The sequence below is a fragment of the Schistocerca americana genome, chromosome 11 (genome assembly GCF_021461395.2).
Source record: "Schistocerca americana isolate TAMUIC-IGC-003095 chromosome 11, iqSchAmer2.1, whole genome shotgun sequence".
Taxonomy (NCBI): domain Eukaryota; kingdom Metazoa; phylum Arthropoda; class Insecta; order Orthoptera; family Acrididae; genus Schistocerca; species Schistocerca americana.
The window spans coordinates 152,245,043-152,270,343 of record NC_060129.1 but is presented as its reverse complement, the minus strand read 5'-3'; the positions used below and the strand labels follow the sequence as shown (position 1 = coordinate 152,270,343).

The window sequence follows — 25,301 nt, the reverse complement described above, 5'->3', positions numbered from 1 at the left end:
TAATTCGATCGTGCAATAGCGCGCACCAAACATTCACCTTTGGACTGCCTCTGGTCCACTCCGTGACATCGCCAGGGGGTTGTGAACCCCAAATGCCCACATTATGGCGATTCACTACTCCACTGACAAAAGAGGTCGCTTCGTTGGAAAAGGCAGTTCATCTGAGATACCCGTCATCGTCCTCAATACGTGACAGCATTTCGACCGCAGTCATATCGACGTGTACTGTCATTGGGCAACGAGGCCTGAACGATTTGCACTTAGTATGCACGAAACAATAAACGTTTGTGTAAAATGTCGTGGAGAGAGCTTTTTGGCATCTGTAATTCACGTGAGGCCCTACCCACCGATTTCTTCGGACTTCGCAGACAAGACTGCCATACAGCTTCCACCCCGTCTGCTGAGGTTCTCGGTCGACCAGACCTCGGAAGGTCAGCAACCGATCCTGTGTTCTTGAACTCCTCATACCAGGCTTTAATGCTCTTGACATCAGGTGGATTCCTTCCAAATGTTGTCTGGAAGTGCCTCTGCACTGTGGTTGGTGATCGTTTCTCATGGTACCATAGGACACACTGTGCCTTCTCCTGGTTGGTTAACATGGCTTCTTGAGCACTGCACCTCATCCACTACTTAGGTACTGCGCTCCTAAAACAGAAAAAAAAAATCAACTTTGATAGTTGTAAACAATTTTACACAAGTTTCATATTTGTATCTCACTTCTAGCCTGAGTTATCAATTTATGTAATCAGGGAAAGTCTTTTCGGACACCCTGTATAACAATACTTTTTGGAAAAAATATTGATATTTTAATCAACAGCTCTAGTACGCATAGAAGAAGAGCAGTCCTCCTACACGTCCCTGGACTCTCCTGATGATGCTCTTGACTCTGATGAACACTCACCATCCAGGACAGCATACTGCATTCTAATGCTTAACAAGTCTTTGAACCACTCACATGTCTGAGAACCTGTTCTATACATTTGGGCTTCATTAAAAGTTTGGGATGGGGCACTGTCTCAAGTACTTTCCAAAAATCTAGGAACATGAACTCTGCCTGTTGCCCGTCATCCATAATGTGTGAGAAAAGTGCAAGCTGAGTTTCACACAGGTGGTGCTTTCTAAATCCGTGCCATTTTCAGCTGTAAACAGATTGAAGTATTTTGTGTTCTCTGCACAGTCTATTTTGAGACAGTGCTGGTGTCTGATAGTACCACACGGACAATGTGTACAGACTTGTGTTCCCACACAGTTTTTACCTCATTCGCCAAGTTCCCGTATTGGGCCATTTTCGCTCATTACAGCTGGGTTGTAAATTATGGTAGTCCATAAGGAAGGTGGCACGGTTTGCGTTATTGATTACTGTTATGTCAGGCTGGTTACAATAGATTATTATATTGGTTATCATGCTGCAGTTATAGTAACTATTGACATTTCCTTTTCCTACAAATGTTCAGTACCTGTAGTATTGAGGAAGGTCTTCCGCAAAGTAATACTGCTTTTCGAACTTATGATGGATTCTTTTGTCAACCTGGTCATGCCTTTTCAGATATCCCGAGTGTGCAAATGTGTTAAATGTAGCTGTAATGTGTGGTATAGTCTTTAGCATCAGCATCATCATCATCATATTATTATTATTATTATTATTATTGCTGTTGTTGTTGTTGTTGATTGTCTTACACATTTTTGCACTTAACACAGTGTCTGAACTTTAATGTTACATGTCTGTTCAATTTTTTTCTCATTTCCTTCCTTATTTTCTCTTCCCAAAATCTCTTCATTCTTTGACTGTGTTCTTGTTTCCTATGTTCCATCCATATTTTCCCTGTTTTCTTCCTTTCTTCTGCTTTAGATGTGGTATTCATAACTTTGTTTCTGAATTTGTCACTTTCATTTATCATTTCTCTAGTGATTCTTGCTTGTTTTATGTTGTCTTATAATTCTTAGAGCCAACTAGATTCTTTGGCTGAGATGTTTACTACGTCAGAAATCTTCTCTGTGAGCCTGTTGTTGTTTCTATGTATGTTAGCTGGCATTTTCTGCTCATGACTGTGTGTGTGTGTGTGTGTGTGTGTGTGTGTGTGTGTGTGTGTGTGTGTGTGTGTCTTATTCTTTGGTTGCTCTCTTCAGTCATACACTGCCTATGTGTATTTCATCAAAAACTTTTCTGAGGATTTTACATTGTCTGTGTCTCTGTGATATCTGATGTTCCAGTTGTGGTCATTTCTAATGTGTATAGTGCTTCTGGTAGTAAAACTGTATTGTAGTGCCTGAGTTTGACCTGTTGTGATATGTTTCTTTTATTCGTAGTGTGACCATGTGAGTTTTTACACTTTCTGAAGTTTTTGTGTTATTCCTGTGTTAGATGTCTTGTTTTAGTCTCTTATTTCTATATATTCTACTTCATACTTTTTCCACACTTAAATTTTTCACATTTTGTGTGCATACCGTGTGTGTTGGTTTTTTTTATTTTCATGCATTGCCTTTTTTCTTATAATATCTGTAGACTTGTTTTGGCCAATACTTGATGTATGTCTTGCTGTGCTTCTTATCTGTTGTTGGTGAGTATTGTCAAGTCATCTCCAAATGCCAGGCTTTTACGATTATTTTGTTCGCAGATGTTTTTCCTAACTGAATCACTTTCACTCTTTCTTTCCCTTGTTTGATAATTTTGTCCAAGACCATGTTGAATAGAAGCAGTGAGAGCCCATGTCCTTGTCTGACCCCTGTGTTTATCTCAAATGCTTCTGAGATTTGTCCTATAAATTTTATTTTGAATGTGGTGTCTGTTGTACATGTGTTGTATTTTCTGTGTCATCATCATCATAATCATCATTATTATTATTATTATTATTATTCAGAATGAGATTTTCACTCTGCAGCGGAGTGTGTGCTGATATGGAACTTCCTGGGAGATTAAAACTCTGTGTCGGACCGAGACTCGAACTCAGGACCTTTGCCTTTCACGGGCAAGTGCTCTACCAACTGAGCTACCCAAGCACGACTCACACCCCGACCTCACAGGAGAGCTTCTGTAAAGTTTGGAAGGTAGGAGACGAGGTACTGGCAGAAGTAAAGCTGTGAGGACGGGGCGTGAGTGGTGCTTGGGTAGCTCAGATGGTAGAGCACTTGCCCGCGAAGGGCAAAGGTCCCGAGTTCGAGTCTTGGTCCGGCACACAGTTTTAATCTGTCAGGAAGTTTCATTATTATTATTATTAATCACTCAGTAAGGTATCCTTACTTTGCGTTTATGAAATGGACTATGTGTCTAATCTATAAAGTACATTGAAGCCATGTGTCAGCAGGTCTCTCTGCAACTGATTGATGGCCATCTGCATCTAGAAAGCAACTCTGTCAGTATTACAAGCAGTAAGGGCAGTAACAGTGTTGGATTCTTACATGCTGTGTATAATTGGGCACATCTGCCTTTCATTTTTTCCAGAGCTGCACCTGTGTACGAGACAGCTACGACGCGTGCCTACTACAATGGCCGTACGGAAACGGTGCGCTCGTGCACGACGGAGCAACTGGAATGGGTTCGATCGATGCTCAACGGGACCTCCAATGTGAGTGGCGACAGGGTCAGCTGTGGTATAGAGACTGGGTTTTGGCACTTGAATGTGCTCAATTGTGTGCGCAGTCTGTGTGCTGTGCTGACAAGTGGCTATACTGTCAGGTGCAGAAAAGCAAGCACAGATGTACAGGGTGTCCATACGTAAAGTTCCAGTTTCAACTGGTTTCAGAATGCTGTAGAAAAAGAGCCACTGCTCAGAATGAAGTCATCTACAGTTAAACTCTGCAAACCACTTCGAGGTGCATGGCAGAGGGTACGTATCGTTGTACAAGTTATTAGGGTTTCTTCCCATTCCATTCACATATGGAGCATGGGAAGAATGATTGTTTGAATGCCTCTGTGCATGCAGAAACTTTTCTGATCTTGTTCACAGGATATCTATGTGAGCGCTATGTCATACCGGGTGATCAAAAAGTCAATATAAATTTGAAAACTGAATAAACCACCAAATAATGTAGATGGAGAGGTAAAAAAATGTTCACAGCATGTCCGACAGATAGCGCTGGACAGCAAAACGTCAGTGACCGCGCATGACAATCGTGTATAAGAGGAGCTGTAATGAGAGACAGAATCAGATGCGCCAGCAGTCGCAGCTTGTTGACGTTACCTGAAAAGGCACTTTTAGTGAAGCTGTATTATCAGAATGGCGAATGTGCTAGTTCAGCATTACGATCCTATTGCCATAGGAAGGGGATTCGAACGGGTAAAGGTCCATTGACAAATGCAGCTGTGGCGAGAATGATTTCAAAGTTCGAAGCCACAGGTTGTTTAGACGATAGACCCCGTAGTGGCTGACCGAGCACAAGGCGTAATGCTGCTGAGACAGTTCAGGAAGAAATGGAGACTGTAGCAGGTTCGTCTATGCACGGGGAAGTCAGTGCTCGTGCAGTCGCACGTTGCACCGGCATTCCATACACTACTGTTTGGTTGGCACTTAGGCGTACACTCCGATGCTATCCGTACAAAATCCATCGGCATCGTGAACTGTTACCTGGCGATTTAGTGAAGTGGAGGGCATTTGCGGTGTGGGCATTTCAAAAGATGGCGGAAGATGACAATTGATTGAGTAACGTGTTGTGGACTGATGAAGCTCATTTCACACTCCGAGGGTCTGTCAACGTCCACAACTGCAGGATTTGGGCTACTGAAAATCCTAGAACTGTCATGGAAACTCCATTGCATGACGATAAAGTCACGGTATGGGTTGGATTTACCACATCTACCATTATCAAGCCTTTTTTCTTCGAGGAAATGCGTGATTCTGGTTTTGTAAGTGCTACCGTGACAGGTGAGAGATACGCCGATATGCTACAGAATCGCATCATCCCCAGCCTGGCTGATGAACACCTGCTGGAACGTACGATGTTTATGCAGGATGGCGCTCCATCCCCTTATTGCTAGACGCGTGAAAGATCTCTTGTGCGCATCGTTTGGTGATGAGCGTGCTCAGCCGCCACTTTCGTCATGCTTGGCCTCCCAGGTCCCCAGACCTCAGTGCGTGCGATTATTGGCTTTGGGGTTACCTGAAGTCGTAAGTGTATCGTGATCGACCGACATCTCTAGGGATGCTGAAAGACAACATCCGACGCCAATGCCTCACCATGACTCCGGACATGCTTTGCAGCGCTGTTCACAACATTATTCCTCGACTACAGCTATTGTTGAGGAATGATGGTGGGCATATTGAGCATTTCCTGTAAAGAACATCATCTTTGCTTTGTCTTACTTTGTTATGCTAACTATTGCTATTCTGATCAGATGAAGCGTCATCTGTCGGACATTTTTTGAACTTTTGTGGTTTTTTGGTTCTATAAAACCCCATGTCACTCTAAGCATGTGTGTCAATTTGTACCTCTCTATCTACATTATTCTGTGATTTATTCAGTTTTCAGATTTATACTGACTTTCTGTTCACTCGGTATTTTTGAGATATAGAATCATCTTGCGTTACACTCTTTTCAATGGGAATTTCGTCAGTATCTTTGGCAACACTCTCAAAGGCTGTGGAGGTTTTGTAAATGTTATGTGGGATTTTGGTATAGTCCTGTTCTACTCCTTGTTCTTCTAGAGCTGGAAACATAGCTGGGTGACTGATCGCATCAAAGGCCTTTTCAAAGTCTATAAAAGCAAGGAAAGGTGTAGATGGTACTCGTTTCATTATTTTGTAGAATGTTTCACTATTTCATAGAATGTTCTAAATGCATAAACACACTTTCCTTTTCTACACTCTGTAAAATTGAAATGTTTCACTTGGTTTCGAATGTCGTATCCCATTCTACACTCGGTTCCAGTATACCGTGACGTCCGTTGTGTTGTTGTATTGTAAGGCGCCATGTATACCCTTTGTATATGTATACGTGTATGTCGTCATTGTCGTCTCTTCTTTCCCTCGTCGATATCAAAGCATGAGAAATGTTTATGTTAGTGTTTACCTATTTGTTGTTGACAACACACAGCTATACAGCGATGGTATCACCTGATTCCATAATAGCTAGCTAAATATAGTATAAAGATAGTGGGTTTCAATGCTATATTATTTAAGTGTGATATTATGCCTCACTTAACCTATGAGACTTTAAGAACCAGCTACTCTTAATCAGGCTCAAAACATGTTTTGTAACGAGCACTTATAATCAAATGCTTTCAAATGTTTATTTTGCACCCACAAATCGTCCACACCTCGATGTAGAGTATAAACATGTGCATGAAAAATAGTACACAGTGTCTGTTGATAACCATGTATGAGCTTTTGGGTTGCTAGGCTACTTCGATCAACAGGACTTATACTGGATTTTGAAATGATCTTTCTATCCAAACTTACGTCCTCCACAATGGCTCATCAAATATTCTACCCTTTCACGATAATTAACAATTCACGTAAATTGCATTTTCGTGAGTTTAAAGCAAACCATCGGCGGCGCGAAAGCAGTCTTGATACCACGACACACTTACGACACTTACTAGCATTTCACGAAATTGACCTGCATACATCTACAACCAATTTCAAGGTCATAATTCGCCCTACACAATGGTGTGCAATTGAACTTTGTCAAATCAATTATTTCTGGAATCTTAATCACTGATCTCGACACTGACCGTCAATAAATGCGCAATTACCACAATTTCTTTTTCCCTTTTTTTCCCCCTAAGAGTAAACGAATGACGTCACGTCATCTACATAGTTATTAAAATATTATTCCAAATGATTTCAAACATTTATCATCATTATATTGTAATGGTAATCAGGAAAAAAAAGATTTATTATCGGAAAGTAACACATAACAGATCGCAAATCGCACGTAACTAAATGACAGCTTTGCGTAGCGTCTGGACTTAATCATGCAAAACTATATAAAGAAATCCCCCAAATCTCAATTTCTCCATACCAACTGACGGATACAAATAAGATATTCAAGACCTCATAGATCAATCCTGACCTGTAATCTTATACCAGGAATTATTGTTAGCTTCTTCTGCCCGGAATCGCATTACTTCTTTCCTAGTGTACATATTCTGCAAGCTGAGTTCCAAGATGACAAAACACAGTCATAGCAGATGGAATAGGTTCTTCAAAGATAATTATCTTGCTAAGTATCCTAAGAAATAGTCCGGTAGGAAAGAGAGTGTTGTATTATGTGACCGCAGGACAGTAAATTCAGTCTCAGTAAATGAGCCTTAACATGACCAATTTCGATCTGACCTCAGATAAACCCTTCGATGGCTACTTCTTTCTGAGATTGAGAGTGCCTGTGCATTTATATAATGTGATTGTACAGAAATCTTCACATATTTAAAGCTCACAGAAAAAAGAATACGAAGTTTAAGTTTGGCAGAATTCTGACTCTTCTATGGCCCATCAGTTTTAAGAGAGGTGTGAACTGGCAGAACTCTAGTCCCTCTGCTGGTTGCATAAGAGAATTTTTTCATCTGGTTGAGCATTCTGATCCTTTTTCATCTGCCTCTCCACCATATAATCTTCCCTTCACTCTCACTTTGTTGTAGTCCATTTCTTCTGTACCTTTTTGAAAATTCTGTTGTAGTTAAGCGTGTGTGAGAGGATCATCATACAGCAGTAAAATCGGCTTTGTTTTTGATCAAACGTAGTGTCCAATTGGCCCACTGGATGTCACAAACTGGCAGTATGCCCGAGCACTGTTACAACAAAAAGTACTCTGGGAAAAACTGAAGATTACAACTTTGTTATTAATTTTCAAAATTTAAGCATTTTATTTGTGTTTGGTTGGTGTGTTAGTTTGTAGCATTTTTCCAGAAGTTATAAGTTTAATAAACACAACAGATACACTTAACACATAGTTCAGTCATCAATAATATATTATCCTTCACCATTTACAACAGTCTGTCAATGCTGGGGTAACTTTTGATTCTGGAGCTGTAGAAATCGTGTGACCTCGAGCAAAATACTCGTCGGACCATGTCTGGAGCACATTTTCATCTGGAAAAGAAGTTCCTTGCAGGTTGTTTGATATAGCGCACAAATGGCAAAAATCTGAAGGCGCAAGATCAGGTGAATAAGGTGCGTGCAGAATAGCTTGCCAACCCAACTCCTGTATTGTGTTCTTTGTCAGTGTAGCAGAATGCCAAGTGGCCATTAATGTGGAGTAGCATCACTTCACGCAGTCATTCTGGCTGTTGTTCTCAGCAATAGGGATCAGTTGTTGAGAAGAAATGTCAGCAGTGACGGTTACACCCCAGAGAAGTGATTCGTAGCACACCACACTGTCACTGTTCCACCAGATGCATAACATTAAGTTTTGTGGATGAGCGTAGGTCTGTGTACGGGGAGTTGCTACTTTGTTTGAACTCAACCACTCCTTTCTTTTCTGTATATTAGCATAAAGACACCATTTCTGATCGCCAGAAACGATACAGGATAGGCACAGTCGATGTTGCTCACGAGCCAGTTGATGACGAGCACGCAGATTTTTGTGATTTTTGTTTAGAGCATGCGGTATCCATACACCTGATTTTTGAACCTTCCCCACTGCATCCAAATGTTGCACTGTGTTGGAAAGATCACAGTTCATCACATTTGCCAGTTCTCCAGTACACTGACACGGTTCATTGTGGGTTAATGTGTTTCAACGATCTTCATCAAACTCTAAAAGTCCTACTGAAGACGGACAGTCACTAATGCCAGAACGATCCTCCTTAAGGGGCTCCGGAACGCCCTACACTTGCAATGTTAAAATAACGCTTATAAATTACATCTTTCCTCACAAAGCATTTGAGGTAGGAAGTTGAACTTTTTACAGATTATTTATTGGAATATGGGCTACAACTTAACACAGGGATTTTACAAAATCTTAGTTCAGTTATTAAAGATGATTTTTTTTCAATTGTAATGAAAATTCACAACATTTTTTTGCAATTTATATTTATTTTTATTTATATATTCAAAAATATACAGTTTTTTGGAAAAAGGCTGTGTTAAATTATGCAGTAGGTACTGTGTAACATTTACTGAAAGTTTGAAACAAATATGTTTGGAAGATCCTTAGAAAACATGTAATTAGTATGAGAAAATAAAAGTTTTGGGAATCGAGCGACAAAGATTGGATTAACTTTTTAGTGCATTCCAGGTCCATAGGATGGATTATCTTCATCCTCTGCAAACTCCTCCTCCAGCTTCCTCTTGTTCCTCCTCCTGTTTACTCTTGCTTGTATTTCTAGACTCTTTACAGCCCTGTCTGCAGCCCGAAGGCGTTCCTTGTCTAAAGCAAGCATCGCTCGTACCATGTTAGAACCTATCTTCATTCCCATATTTCTAAATACCTTGCACCTTACAATGTTGCCATCATTGAAAGTCGCAACAGCATCATACACACCAAAGTGAAGTGTTTCTATTCCAACAAATACAGTCTTGGGGATTCTCGACCATATAACACTATTTATACTTTCATTGGGGTTTTGAGTTTTTCCGTGAATACACTTTTTCAACAGTTCAGGTGCTGCTAAGTCTCTGAAAATAGGTTTTATCACCTCCATTATTGCATGAGGCAGACTATGCTTATGAGTGTACACTTCACCAGTTAGCAATCCTTTGTTATATTTACACCAACTGTCTTCTTCTTTGGGACACAAGCTATGTTGGGGATTTTCATCGGTTGAAGAAGTATGAAAAAAAAGAGCCCAAACAGCCTTCTTCATTTCGTCGACACTTTGTGTATTTTGCTTAATAGCCATTCCATAATAGTTCTGTATTTTGTCAATTACATTGTCAGTTAACCTTCCCTTCCCATCCAACCCTTTACCATCACTGAGTTCTTGTTTTTTGTACGAAACTTTCAGTCACCGAAGTCTTGTTCCCATTCGCTTCTGTACGTGTCCAATACACTCAAATTTCTGCACTACAACATCATCAACATAGGGCTTCAGTCCTTGAACATGTTTGAAACTTTTAGAATCACCGCCACCAAGGTAATTAACATATCACACTTTATCACACGCCTCAGAACGCTGGAATATACTGGCAACACCAGCCACTTCCATTCCTCCACTACTGCCACTATAGTTAGCTTTGCAATTATTTTCATGTGTACCTTTATATTTTTGTGGACATCGACAGTACTTTGATATTACTGCTACATCTAAAACTTTCCCTGTATACATACTGGTGGCAGATACTACACCATGAAGAGATGTGTGTCCCCGTTTATGCCAGGTACCATCGAACGCTGCAGTCAAATCTCTGTTACCATTATTTTCCATTACTGCCTCTTCCACAGCGTTCTTCATAGATTCTATACAGACATCTTCTACTTTAGACCCTATTAATTTATTATAGGTCATGGGGGGGATTTGGAAGATTCATGATGCCACAGAAAATTGCACCTGCAGTAGCACCCTTACCAATTGAACGCAAGGAATAAACAAATCTAATGTTGTGTTCGTAGATTTTGCTACCATTTTCTTCAGTTGCAGTTACTGCAACACTGTTTCAAAAGGTGGTCATGTATGAACACTTATCACATTTCAGTTGTATTTCACTAGCAAGTCCTACGTGCTTTATTATGGAGAGCTCCAGACCAACTTCACTACAATGAATACATCTTACACAGTTTGAAAAAATTCCTTTGAGAACCGACATATCAAATATTTCATTCACATCCGATTCGCCCATAAAACATTCATAGTTTTCACTCATTGAACCAAGCTTCTTCTGTGAAGTATTTTCTTTCCCACTTTGACTGCTATGGGCAGGTGTACTTGAGAGGCTAGGTTCACTCACTTGGTTATCGTCTTTATTGTTTACAGTAATAACACATACCTTTGGCTTTCCAACATTTCTCCTTTTCTTAAAAGCCTTCAGAGGATTTCTAATAACTTTACTTTTACTCATTATTATACTTCAACAAAACAGAGACTCAAGAAACAGAATTAATTACGAATATTTTCGAGATAACGACAGAGTAAATAAACATGAAACAATCGACAATCACACCAGCGATATATATTGAACCATCACAGGTTAGCCACAACACATACTTTATCTCACATCACTAAAATGTACCTGACGAACACGGACGTTAATAATACCACCATTTGACAGCAGTTTAACAGCGCCACAGTGGGTCACGCCCATGAAGAACACATTTCAAAAAAAATTTAAAAATAGTTGTAGTCTTCGGAATTGAATAAATTATATATCTATTAAAAGGTAATAGTCTGCAGATTCAGAAAACGCATAAAAGTAAAAATTGAACTTTTCATGATTTTGAGCCTTTCCGGAGCCCCTTAAAACGATCCTCCTCAAAACGATCCTCCTCAAAACGATCCTCCTCAAAACGATCCTCCTCAGAACGATCCTCCTCAGAACGATCCTCCTCAGAACGATCCTCCTCAGAACGATCCTCCTCAGAACGATCCTCCTCAGAACGATCCTCCTCAAAACGATCCTCCTCAAAACGATCTTTCTTAAAAGGATCCTCCTTGAAATGAGAGAACCATTTTCTTGCCGTGCTCTGTTCCACGGCATTATCCCCGTACACAGAGCTGGCTGCCTCCGCTGCTGTCGCCCCTATTGAACTCTTAGAGATGTGTCGAAAATGTTTAGATTTTTCCACTTGGCACCCAGTTTTCTAGCATCCATAGCTCCATTCACTATCTCCAAATGTCAAATAGCAACAGTGAACTACAAATAAAAAGAGACATCGATAAATAAACCCGTAGCAAGCGGAATACCAGCATTCGAAACAAAAACAAATCGAGCGAGGTGGCGTAGTGATTAGCACACTGGAGGCCCAGTCGGGAGGAAGACGGTTCAATCCCACATCTGGCCATCCTGATTTAGGTTTTCCGTGATTTCCCTAAATCGTTCCAGGTTCTTGCTGGGATGGTTCCTCGGAAAGTGCATGGCTGACTTCCTTCCCTGCTCTACCCTAATCCTATGAGGCTGATGACCTCGCTGTTTGGTCTCCTCCCCCCAAAACAACCTAAACCAACAAAACAATACAAACTTATGCACCAACATAATATGTCTCTCTCTCTCTCTCTCTCTCTCTCTCTCTCTCACACACACACACACACACACACACACACACACACACACACACACACACACACACACACACACACACACACGTTTCTGTGGGTGTGATGCCCAGTAGTCACATAATAATAACCTAAAAAGCTTGCAGGTGATTTTATAAACCCCAGTTTTAGCCAAACATTTTATTGTGTCTTTGCTCTTGAGTACCATATTTACTCAAATCTAAGCCACACTTTTTTTCCAGTTTTTGTAATCCAAAAAACTGCCTGTGGCTTAGAATTGAGAGCAAAGTAACTGGAAGTTCTGAAAAATGTTGGTAGGTGCCGCCACAACTAACTTCTGCTGTCGAATATATGTACCACTATACAGGTATGCTTTGCAGGGACAAAGATAAATACTGGCGCCAAAACCTCTGCGTCAGTAAATAAAAGAAAAGGTAGAAGAATGTAAACATTATGCCATGTATTCTTTCGTGTTTGCTGCTATCTCATTTAAATCCTGTCTGCGTAATAAACTACAAAACAAGAGTGAGACAACAGCAAACGCGGGAGAATATGCTTATCATGTCATGTTTATATTCTTATTATTCTTATGCTGAATAGTGATACAGTCAGAAATGAAGCACAGCAACTGACTAGATTTTTAAGTCTAAGGTGAATCTAATTTCTGTGCAGAATGTAATGTACTTAAGAGGTGTCTGCAAAGATTTTCAAACGGAGAAAAATTTTCGCTAAACTCTCGTTCAGAACATAATCTATCGTACACAGTCTATTATTTGGTTCTTTTTGATCATTATCAAAGAAAGCAGCAGTGTAAGTAACAACAAATAAGTCTCTTGCCATTGTTTCACTTATGAGACAATTCCTCTCTTTTTTTTTTATTGTAAGCGGCGGTAGTGCGCACAAAAGCAAGCCATGCTGCAAGCGGCGACAGGGCATAAACACTCATTATCAGAATGCGACAAACAGTGCATGACACAGTACAGTAATGCATTTTCAGCTTAGAGTGACGTAAACACCTATAACAAAGAGAATGGCACTTACCAGATCAAACCAAAATAAGCAATCGAATCAAACCAGCCGAAGCACGTGAAAAAGGAAGGGTACCTGTATAAATACGGACGGAGTGCCTGACGCATAGCAATGGCTACTTCGTAAAGCTTAACTGTTAAGATTATGACTCGAACCAAACTATCTTAGCTGTATCCATTCGACCTAAATTGTGTCTCATGTTACAATGGACCAACTTTGTTTCGATTTGGAGGTGCGATCTAAAACTTTTCTCTCCCCTTGAATTTCGAGTCTCAAATTTCAGGTGCGGCTTAGATTCGGGAAATTTTTTTTTCCTCGATTTCGAGTGTCGTTTTTCAGGTGCGGCTTAGATTCGAGGGTGGCCTAGATTTGAGTAAATACGGTAATACCTTTTTTTCCATTTTAACTGTAAAGATTTCCTTTGTAAGAAACCATTGTCTGTACCAGTTGTTTCTCTCTAACTTCTCTCTAAGTAGCATGCAATGTTAGTCACAGTCAAGACCACACAGGAGGGATACCCACAGGGTGGGCGCAGCATGCTGAACTTGTTGCCAGTCTCAGCTGGTGAATACTGCGTCACTTTTCATACAATGTTGTCGTTCGCATTTTGTGCTAAGACCTAAATGTTAATTTTACTCCTATGTGTCCTGTTTTACATATTCATTTGTGAGTGGCAGTTATTATCAGTAATTATAAATGCCTAATTGTAATTGTCTACAGATGCAAATCAGACTATTGGAAAGGAGTAAAACTTGCTCATCTTAGTGTTGTGTGGATGTGGAGATTTACAGATTCCAAATATTTTTGAAAATTCATTATCTGCGCAGTAGCTTCTAATATGCCTCGTATTTTAGTATATTGAAAATTATGATTTAATAGAGTTGCTGGAATACTCTCTTTCCAATTCTAAAGGTGGCAGGGGTAAAAATACAGGGAGCGAAAGGCTATTTACAATTTGTACAGAAATCAGATGGCAGTTATGAGAGTCAAGGGACATGAAAGGGAAGCAGTGGTTGGGAAGGGAATGAGACAGGGTTGTAGTCTCTCCCCGATGTTATTCAATCTGTATATTGAGCAAGCAGTAAAGGAAACAAAAGAAAAATTTGGAGTAGGTATTAAAATCCATGGAGAAGAAATAAAAAAACTTTGAGGTGCGCCGACGACATTGTAATTCTGTCAGAGACAGCAAAGGACTTGGAAGAGCAGTGTCTTGAAGGGAGGATATAAGATGAACATCAACAAAAGCAAAATGAGGATAATGGAATGTAGTCGAATTAAGGCAGGCGATGCTGAGGGAATTAGATTAGGAAATGAGACTTTTGAAGTAGTAAAGGAGTTTTGCTATTTGGGGAGCAAAATAACTGACGATGATCGAAGTAGAGAGGATATAAAACATAGACTGGCAATGGCAAGGAAAGTGTTTCTGAAGAAGAGGAATTTGTTAACATTGAGTATAGATTTAAGCGTCAGGAAGTCATTTCTGAAAGTGTTTGTATGGAGTGTTGCCATGTATGGAAGTGAAACGTGGACGATAAATAGCTTAGACAAGAAGAGAATAGAAGCTTTCGAAATGTGGTGCTACAGAAGAATGCTGAAGATTAGATGGGTATATCACATAACTAATGAGGAGGTATTGAATAGAATTGGGGAGAAGAGCAGTTTGTGGCACAACTTGGCTAGAAGAAGGGAACGGGTGTTAGGACATGTTCTGAGGCATCAAGGGATCACAAATTTAGCATTGGAGGGCAGCGCGGAGGGTAAAAATAGTAGAGGGAGACCAAGAGATGAATACACTAAGCAGATTCAGAAGGATGTAGGTTGCAGTAGGTACTGGGAGATGAAGAAGCTTGCACAGGATAGGGTAGCATGGAGAGCTGCATCAAACCAGTCTCAGGACTGAAGACCACAACAACAACAGAGTTGCTGTAGTTAGCAAGCCTCACAAGTATCTACTGTGATTTTGTTTGTACCATGCTTTTCCATACCTCGAGAACATATAAGACAAGAAGTCAGATTACTCATAACTTTAAATGATCTTTGATTGTCTAATTCATCTTGCTTGGTAAAACACAATTCCGGGGTTGACTTTTCATCAGTATCCATTTTTAAATGAAACATAACAGTCTTTTGCTTTCTGTCTTGCACAGTTTAGTCAAAACTTTTAATTCATTGAAGAGGAGGTCAAACCTCTTGTCTTGTATGTGCTATTCATGGTAAAGCTCCTTATGCAACTTCACACCAAAATGCTTCAAAAGACTCCAATATTTTCAGAGACAATATTTATATCACAAACAAATGGATTTAATTTACATATTTTTGTGATATTTTAAATAAATGTTTCAATAATAAATACAAAAGTATTTTTACAGCCATATTTTTCAAAAGAATAACTTATACAGAAAAGTGACAAAATCAGCACAACATTTTCGAACCAACACCACTCGGATACAGGTGCAATGTACATATGTATTTCATATGGACACATTTGTATACCTTAAACCCATAAACCATAAACCTCATTTGTATACATGATGATGTAAACAAAGTTATAAATGTAGACATAAAAAAATGTGTGTATTCAAACAAATTTCGGGCCTACACACAGTTGTTGCCTAACTCACTATATGATATTTCAGCTGGGCACCTGCCAGTCATCTTCAGGTGAGACATCAAAGACTGATGAAAACTTGGTCTGGGTCTGTTCTGTCCTGTATAACATGCTGCATGTATATGTCAAAATTCAAGTTGACAGACGGACCACACTTCCCAGTGGCAGCACGCTTGCCGGTGGAACCAGCTCGTGGAACTCAGCTGTCCTCTACGTTACTGCTCACTGCGGCCTTTGTCACTCCCTGCAGTCTTCGATTAGAGCAAATCGTGGAGATGGTGGGGTATCACGCACTGTCCAGCTGGTAGCCGCTGTCACGGTTTGTCAGGATTCTGTAATAACACAGTCCCAAGAAGATGTGGCTGTGGTCAGAATCACAGTTCTGCCATACTCCACTGAATGTCTGTTGAAAATACAGTATTTGGCAATACCCGGCGTGCTGAGTTGTATAAGGTGAGTACAACATTGATGTTCAGTGCAGCGATCTTTCACAGTGCGTGCGGTCTGCCCTGTGTAAGCCGTACCATACTTGCAATGTATTTTGCAACTTCTGGCCTTCCGCAATAAGTCATCCATCACCACTCCCAAAAGGTCTGCAATCTTAGGTGGTGAACAGAAAATCATTTTTACTTGAAATTTGCAGAGGAGCAAAACTGTTAAGTTCTTTAACCTTTTTGCTGAGATATTGGGACCGTGGCATAACACCAAAATTTGTCGGAGTGACAGATTTTGTGAAGACTGCCACTGCACAGAAGATTACTAAGGCTAGTCATGATATAGTCAAAGAGAGGATTTGCTGTACAGGACAAAGACTACACTACTGGCCATTAAAATTGCTACACCACGAAGATGACGTGCTACAGACGTGAAATTTAACCGACAGGAAGAAGATGCTTTGATATGCAAATGATTAGTTTTTCAGAGCGTTCACACAAGGTTGGCGCCGGTGGCGACACCTACAACGTGCTGACATGAGGAAAGTTTCCATTCGATTTCTCATACACAAACAGCAGTTGACCGCCGTTGCCTGGTGAAACGTTGTTGTGATGCCTCGTGTAAGGAGGAGAAATGCGTACCATCAAGTTTCCGACTTTGATAAAGGTCGGATTGTAGCGTATCGCGATTGCAATTTATCGTATTGTGACATTGGTGCTCGCACATTGGTAGAGATTCAATGACTGTTAGCAGAATATGGAATCGGTGGGTTCAGGAGGGTAATACGGAATGCCGTGCTGGATCCCGACGGCCTCGTATCATTAGGAGTAGAGATGACAGGCATCTTATCCACACGGATGTAACGGATTGTGCAGCCACGTCTCGATCCCTGAGTCAACAGGGACGTTTGCAGGACAACAATCATCTACACGAACAGTTTGACGACATTTGCAGCAGCACGGACTATCAGCTCGGAGACCGTGGCTGCAGTTACCCTTGACGCTTCGTCACATACAGGAGCACCTGCGATGGTGTACTCGACGACGAACCTGGGTGCACGAATGGCAAAACGTCATTTTTTCGGATGAATCCAGGTTCTGTTTACAGCATCGTGATGGTCGCATCCATGTTTGGATTACATCGCAGTGAACGCACATTTGAAGCATGTATTCGTCATTGCCATACTGGCGTATCACCTGGCGTGACGGTATGGGTTGCCAATGGTTACATGTCTTGGTCACCTCTTGTTTGCATTTACGGCACTTTGAACAATGGACGTTACATTTCAGATGTGTTAAGACCCGTGGCTCTACCCTTCATTAGATCCCTGCAAAACTCTACATTTCAGCAGGATAATTTATGACCGCATGTTGCAGGTCCTGTACAGGCCTTTCTGGATACAGAAAATGTTCGACTGCTGCCCTGGCCAGCACATTCTCCGGATCTCTCACCAATTGAAAACGTCTGGTCAATGTTGCCGAGCAACTGGCTCATCACAATACACCAGTCACTACTCTTGATGAACTGTGGTATCGTGTTGAAGCTGCATGGGCAGCTGTACCTGTACACACCATCCAACCTCTGTTTGACTCAATGCCCAGGCGTATCAAGGCCGTTATTAAGGTCACAGGTGGTTATTCTGGGTACTGATTTCTCAGGATCTATGCACCCAAATTGCGTGAAAATGTAATCACATGTCAGTTCTAGTATAATATATTTGTCCAATGAATACCCGTTTATCATCTGCATTTCTTCTCGGTGTAGCAGTTTTAATGGCCAGTAGTGTAGATGCTGTTTCAGAAGAATCGTACCAGTTACATCTAAAAGCTGCAGAACTTCTCTCTGCTGTATCGTGGGGTGGGCGGATGTAGTCACTTCAGCCAAGTTCGATTGGATCCAAAAGGATGCACGTTTTCAGCAGATGTCAGAATTGTCTGTTGCCACAGCAGTCATCACCCTGAAACATAACTGCATAATGTTCCACTGTCAGTTTCACAGAGAAAAATTTGGACAAAGCAGTGCTTTCTGTATTAAGCGAGGGACTCAGTTTTGCATCTTCGCCTCGAGCGCTGCTTGTAATTAGTTTTGTGAGTGGTGTTGAAGAAGCCGTACAACGCCTTGCTTCAGATGCTGCAGAAGAAATAAGAAGGGAAACTTGCGATGCTCTTTTGAAGCCTCCCTCTAAATGCAGCAACGTAACCTCTGGAGAACAGGCTGCACTACAAAATCTACAAGAGGACACTGAGACTCTCCCTACCAGGTGTACTGGTATGAAATGAGTGTTAAGATACAGATGTGTAGATAGGGAAAATTTGTTGTGAATGAGCCTTAATTTTTTTTGTTTGGTTGGTATGACATCTGTCAAAGATATTTAGTATACATCAAGTCATGGAACAAACAACATGATACGTTTTCATCATGTTAACAATGTCGAATTTTGTACCAGGAAGTGACGATATGCGAAAAAAATTCATTTTTTGTTTTCATTTGAAAAAAAGTGTTGCAGAGTCACATCGAATGCTTGTCGAGGCATATCGTGATCATGCTCTATCAGAAGCAACATGCAAAAGATGGTTTCAACTGATCAGAAATAATGATTTTGATGTTCAAAATGAAGAACGTGGAACACCACCAAAAAAGTTCGAAGACACCGAATTGCAAGCAATATTGGATGATGGTGATGATACTTTGAGTCAGAAGCAAATGGCAGCAATGCTAAATGTTGCACAACAAACAATTTTTGACCGTTTGAAAGCTATGGGAAAGATCCAAAAGTGTGGAAAATGGGTGCCACATGAATTGAATGAAAGACAGATGGAAAACCGAAAAACCATTTGTCAAATTTTGCTTCAAAGACATGAAAGAAAATCAATTTTGCATCGAATTGTTACTGGCGAAGAAAAATGGATTTATTTTAAGGATCCTAAACGGGAAAAATTGTGGGTTAATCCGGGACAACCATCAACATCGACTGCAAAACCAGAGGACAAGAAGACAATGTTCCGTGTTTGGTGGGATCAGAAAGGTGCGGTGTATCACGAGCTTCTAAAACCTGGTGAAACTGTGAATACTAATCGCTACAGACAACAAATGATCAATTTGAACTATGCATTGATCGAAAAAAGACCAGAATGGGCCAGAAGACGTGGCAAAGTAACTTGTTTACACAACAATGCACCTGCACACAAAGCAAAACTGGTTCAGGATACAATCAAAACTCTTGGCTGGGAGCTGCTAGCCCACCTGCCGTATTCACCAGATTTGACCCCTTCCGACTACCATTTGTTTTCATCAATGGGACACGCATTGGCTGAGGAACACTTCGATTCCTACGAAGAAGTCGAAAATTGGGTGTCTGACTGGTTTGCTTCAAAAGACGAACATTTCTATTGGCGTGGTGTCCACAAATTGCCAGAAAGGTGGTCAAAATGTGTAGAAAGCAATGGTCAGTACTTTGAATAAAATGGTTTTACTTTTCAATTCAAAATTAGTGTTTCATTTTCATAAAAATCGCTCATTTCATACTGGTACACCTGGTATTGGAGGATTGATTACAATGCTACAGGAAGTGTGCTATGGAAATGTTCTACACTGTTAAATTCCTCCTCGTTACCTCAAGAGAACATCAAGAGGTCAAGGCCACACGGTTGTGTACCACCAAGACTGTATGGCCTTCCAAAAATTCATAAGGAAAGTGTTCCATTATGTCTAATAGTGAGCAACATTGGAGTGCCTACAGCTGATTTAGCCAAACATCTTCTCACTCTGTTGCTGAGTCCGTCGGTGGAAAAATTCCGCATCACATCCATAACTCAGCTGAGTTAATCAATGGACTGGGGACTCTCCATCTAAGCATTTGTGACTGTTTGGTAACCTTTGATGTAGTATCAGCTTTTACAAAGGTCCCTCTTGCAGATTCTTTGGCACTAATTGGCAAGCAGACATCACTGCTTTGTTTCGGCATGCTCTATCCACAGCCTCTCTTATGTTCAACTGATAGTATTTTGGAGAGACTGACATCGCCATGGGCAGCTCTCTGTCTCCTTTGGTGGCCAGCCTTTTCATGGAGGGTTTCGGAGGGGGGGGGGGGGGGGGGGGAGCACTTGAATCAGCTGCTCTTAAAGCAATTATATTTTGGAAGTATGTGGATGATACTTTTATAGTGTGGCCTCGTGGAGAAGATAACTGACGGAGTTTCTTTGCCACCTCAGATGCATTCAAAACAACTTTCAGTTCACCATAAAAACAGAGAAAGATGGTTGTTTGCCTTTATTGGATTCTTGTTAGACAGAAGAATGATGCCTATCTGGGGCATTGTAAAAGAGTTCATGCCAGGAAGGGGAGATGTAATTGTTACATCCCACTTCTGAAACCAATTGTAAAAGAGTTCGTGGTTTGAGGATGGGGAGAGAAACTTGTGACACCAATGTTAATGTATAAAATGGCAGGGAATGGGGAAGAAGGTTGTGACTTCTGAAATTTTCCCGGCGTTTTCCCGGTCTTCAGTAGTTGTGTACTCACCTGATGATGGCCGGACGTCTCTGGGCCGAAATATCGTGGCAGAATGTCGACGGGATCCGGCTGCATACCCGGAAATTATTAGAAGGGGAAGAAGGTTGTTAGATATGCCTCGTGGCGGCAATCTGCAGGAGGTCGAGCGGTCAGAATTTGATAGAGGGCATCCAGGGCTGCCGTTAAATGACAAAGCAGGGAATTAAGTGCAATAAATACGATGTATTTTGATATAGGAGTACAAAAGGTGCACCTAGGGTCAGAAGTTAGCAGATTTAGGCCAGTCTAGGAGGTCGAACAATTAGTTAAAATGGGCAACGGAAGGGGAAGCCTTCCAAAATGAGGTCTGTTCTGCTCGAGGTCTGGATTACAAGAGAGAAGCAGCTGTGTTCGGCACCGCAGAAGACTCCAGCGTCCACACACGTGATCGGTATCCCGTGCACGCTATTGGCCAAAACCAATGGCGTGAATTCGCTAGCAGTTGCAGCAGAGGGCCCCGAGTGTCTCCTGTCAGCAGCTTTAACTGGACAGAACCGCCTCGGTTTTGAAAGGCAAGCGACTTGGGTCACCTAGACACGGCATGAATTACTTTGGGGAAAACTTTGAAATAAATTTTTTAAACTAAATCCGTAAAATACTCCTTGACTGGCTGCCCTCCTGTACGGGCATTTAGTTTATCATAAGCCCACTCATACTGATTTGTATTTGTAGGCAACAAGTTGTCATCATCCGTTACAAAGTATGAGCCTGCTTGAGGTCCTCCTACACAGAGCTCTCATCATCTCCGATCTGGATAGTTTACCTAAAGAACTTGCCCACCTAAAGACTGTTTAGAAAGAAAGAGTATTCTGCCCAGCAGAGCAACATGGCTCTTTCAGTTAAAAATTAAGAATCAGAAAGTGGATGAAGAGGAGAATACGTCAGCAAAATCCTTAGCTTTTCGTCCTTTTGTGGACAACATTTCATTTAAAATAGCACAAATCCTCTGTAATTTTGAAATGAAAGTTGTTTTACGTCCAGCATCTAAGATTGCAGAGCTTTTGGGATCGGTGAAGGACAGTTTGTTGTTGTGGAAGGCAGGAATTTACAAAATGCCTTGCCAGTGTGGCACAACTTACGCAGGCAGATATCGCAGGCTGTGAAAGAACGCTGCACTGAACATAGGTGTTGCTCTCGCCTTTTGAAACGCTTCAAGTCTGGTATTGCCAAACACTGCATTTCATTGGACATTCGACAGAGTATGGCAGAACTATCATTCTGACCACAGCGACACCTTTTTGAGATTTTGCTATTAAAGAATCAGTGGAAATATACCTGACAGAAAATCTGACAAACCCTGATAGCCCCTAGCAGTTGGACAATGTGCAGTACCTCATCATCTCCACGATTTGTTCTAACGACAGAGTGCAGCAATGGCCGCGGTGAGCAGGAAACAATCCAGATGGCAAGTGTGTCAAAACAGGCACAGAGGTCACATCTCGTAACTGATACAGGGTGACAGTTATTGAACTATATGAAAAAAAAATGTAAATTAGTATCAAACTATTGTGTGTGGACACTTTATTCAACATGTAAATGTCATTACAGATATTCAGATTTAGGTTATGACGTGTTTGATGTGCCAGACATAATTGATGAGATGATGCAGTGCGGACAAATAGCGAAATTCTGCACGACCCACTGAAGTGTCAGAACGTCAGTGCTGTCGATGACCTCCTGAATGGCTGTTTTCAGCTCGGCAATGGTTTTTGGGGTTGTTGCTGAACACCTTGTCCTTAAACATAGCCCCCCCAAAATGAGTCACATGTGTTCAGATCCTGAGAGTATGGCATTCAATCGAGGCCTGTAACGGTAAGCTGTGGGTACCCCAGAGCCAGAATGTGCTCCGCAAAATGCTGCTCCGGGACATCGAACACTCTCCCGCTTTGATGGGATCGAGCTCAATCTTGTGCGAACCACATCTTGTCGAAATCAGTGTCACTTTGTATTATGGGGATGAAATCATCTTCCAAAACCTGCATGTACCATTCGGTAGTCACTGTGCCATCGAGGAATATTCCACCGATTACTCCGTGACTGGACATTGCACACCACAAAGTCACCCATTGAGGGTGAAGAGACTTCTCGATCACGAAATGTGAATTCTCAGTCCCCCAAATGCACCAGTTTTGCTTATTGACTGACCAATCTAAACGAAAGTGGGCTTCATTGCTAAACTGAGCCGTATTCACGTCAAAGTCCTGTTCATGAATTCTGTCGTGTTGGGGAAACACAACTGTTGTTCCATGGCTCTGGGGCTTAATGGGTGATGGGTTTGAATTTTGCACAGGAATTCTTCAAACAACAATTTGTCACAGTATCTCCCAGTTGCAGCTCATCTGATCGATTTCCTGGGGCCTGTTTGAAACACAGTGCTCGTCTTATCACTGTTTTCATTTGTTTTCACCCCTTTTGGACTAGTGACATTGCCAATACTGTCATCACAAACACTACTCATTATCTCAAACTTGAGGATCAAATTTTTGATTGTTACCTCATGTGGACCAGTTGTCTTCAACTTGAACTCAGCCACAAACTTCCTTTGAGGTGCAGCTGGGCTTTTATTGTTCACCATGTAGATCTCGACAAATGCTACACGCTTAGCCACGCTGTACCGTGACATTTTCACATGCACATGACCACCAACAAAATACTAATTCCCATCGTGCCCCGCAGCCAACCGTGCAGTTTGAACGTCCTAACGCAAACTGTTCAGAGGTTATGACGATTTTATTTCGTATAGTTAAATAATTGTCACCCTGTAACTTGGTGGTACAACTGGCACATGGTGTATCATTTCACAGGTGGCTCTCATGGCCACACACAGAGGATGTGTACTGGCAATGCACAATGTCCTGTTACAGAGCATGCTCTACAACATGATGGTTGTGAGCCAAGTGTCTGGTTCACCACATGTGTCATTCGAATTCTTCCTCATCAGTTTCTCGGAACTCTGCAGGTGTGAACTGGCATTACAACACATCCTTGATTTTTGCTACCCAGTCGGCCTTAATTTACATTAATTCCTTCGATCTCAGCATTTCTTCTCAGTAACTATTAATTTTCCTCACTACCTTTCTTTATTCTATCGGGTGATCAGAAAGACAGTATAAATTAGAAAACTGAATAAATCACGGAATAATGTAGATAGAGAGGTACAAATTGACACACATGCTTGGAATGACATGGGGTTTTATTATAACCAAAAAAATACAAAAGTTCAAAAATGTCCGACAGATGGCGCTTCATCTGATCAGAATAGCAATAATTAGCATAACAAAGTAAGACAAAGCAAAGATGATGTTCTTTACAGGAAATGCTCAATATGTCCACCATCATTCCACAACAATAGTTGTAGTCGAGGAATAATGTTGTGAACAGCACTGTAAAGCATGTCCGGAGTTATGGTGAGGCATTGGCGTCAGATGTTGTCTTTCAGCATCCCTAGAGATGTCGGTCGATCACCATACAACTTGCGACTTCAGGTAACCCCAAAGTCAATAATCGCATGGACTGAGGTCTGGGGACGTGGGGGGCCAAGCATGACGAAAGTGGCGGCTGAGCACACGATCGTCACCAAACAACGCGCGCAAGAGATCTTTCACGCGTCTAGCAATATGGGGTGGAACGCCATCCTGCATAAACATCGTACGTTCCAGCAGGTGTTTATCAGCCAGCCTGGGGATGATGCGATTCTGTAACATATCGGCTTACCTCTCACCCGTTACGGTCGCAGTTACAAAACCAGAATCACACATTTCCTCGAAGAAAAAACGCCTGATAACAGTAGATGTGGTAAAGCCAACCCATACTGTGACTTTCTCGTCATGCAATGGAGTTTCCACAAGAGTTCTAGGATTTTCGGTGGCCCAAATTCTGCAGTTTCCACAACAGTTCTAGGATTTTCGGTGGCCCAAATTCTGCAGTTGTGGGCGTTGACACACCCTCAGAGCGTGAAATGAGCATTGTCGGTCCACAACATGTTACTGAAACAAACGTCATCTTCCGCCATCTTTTGAAACGCCCACACCGCAAATGCTCTCCGCTTCACTAAATCGCCAGGTAACAGTTTACGATGCCGATGGATTTTGTACAGATAGCATCGGAGGGTACGCCTAAGTGCCAACCAAACAGTAGTGTATGGAATGCCGGTGCGACGTGCGACTGCACGAGCACTGACTTCCCCGTGCTTAGATGAACCCGGTACAGTCTCCATTTCTTCCTGAACTGTCTCAGCAGCATTACGCCTTGTGCTCGGTCGGCCACTACGGGGTCTATCGTCTAAACAACCTGTGGCTTCGAACTTTGAAATCATTCTCACCACAGCTGCATTTGTCAACGGACCTTTACACGTTCAAATCCCTTTCCCATGGTGATAGGATCACAATGCTGAACTAGCACATTCGCCATTCTGATAATACAGCTTCACTAAAAGTACGTTTTCAGGTAATGGCAACATGCTGCTAGTGCTGGCCCATCTGATTCTCTCTCTCATTACAGCTCCTTTTATATCCCACGCATGTGTGTCAATTTGTACCTCTCTATGTACATTGTTCCGTGGCTTATTAAGTTTTCAAATTTATACTGACTTTTTGA

At 41.5% G+C, this 25,301-nt stretch overlaps 1 protein-coding gene across 2 annotated transcripts in view; it reads left to right on the top strand.

Moving 5' to 3' along the window:
* LOC124553735 (peroxisomal carnitine O-octanoyltransferase) overlaps nucleotides 1-25,301 on the top strand; it is a 263,361-nt gene that overhangs the window by 179,785 nt on the left and 58,275 nt on the right. For both annotated transcript variants that reach the window (XM_047127665.1, XM_047127666.1), the window contains exon 10: nucleotides 3,440-3,563. In XM_047127665.1, coding sequence (XP_046983621.1) covers nucleotides 3,440-3,563 — 124 coding nt within the window. The remainder of the gene's footprint in view (nucleotides 1-3,439; nucleotides 3,564-25,301) is intronic.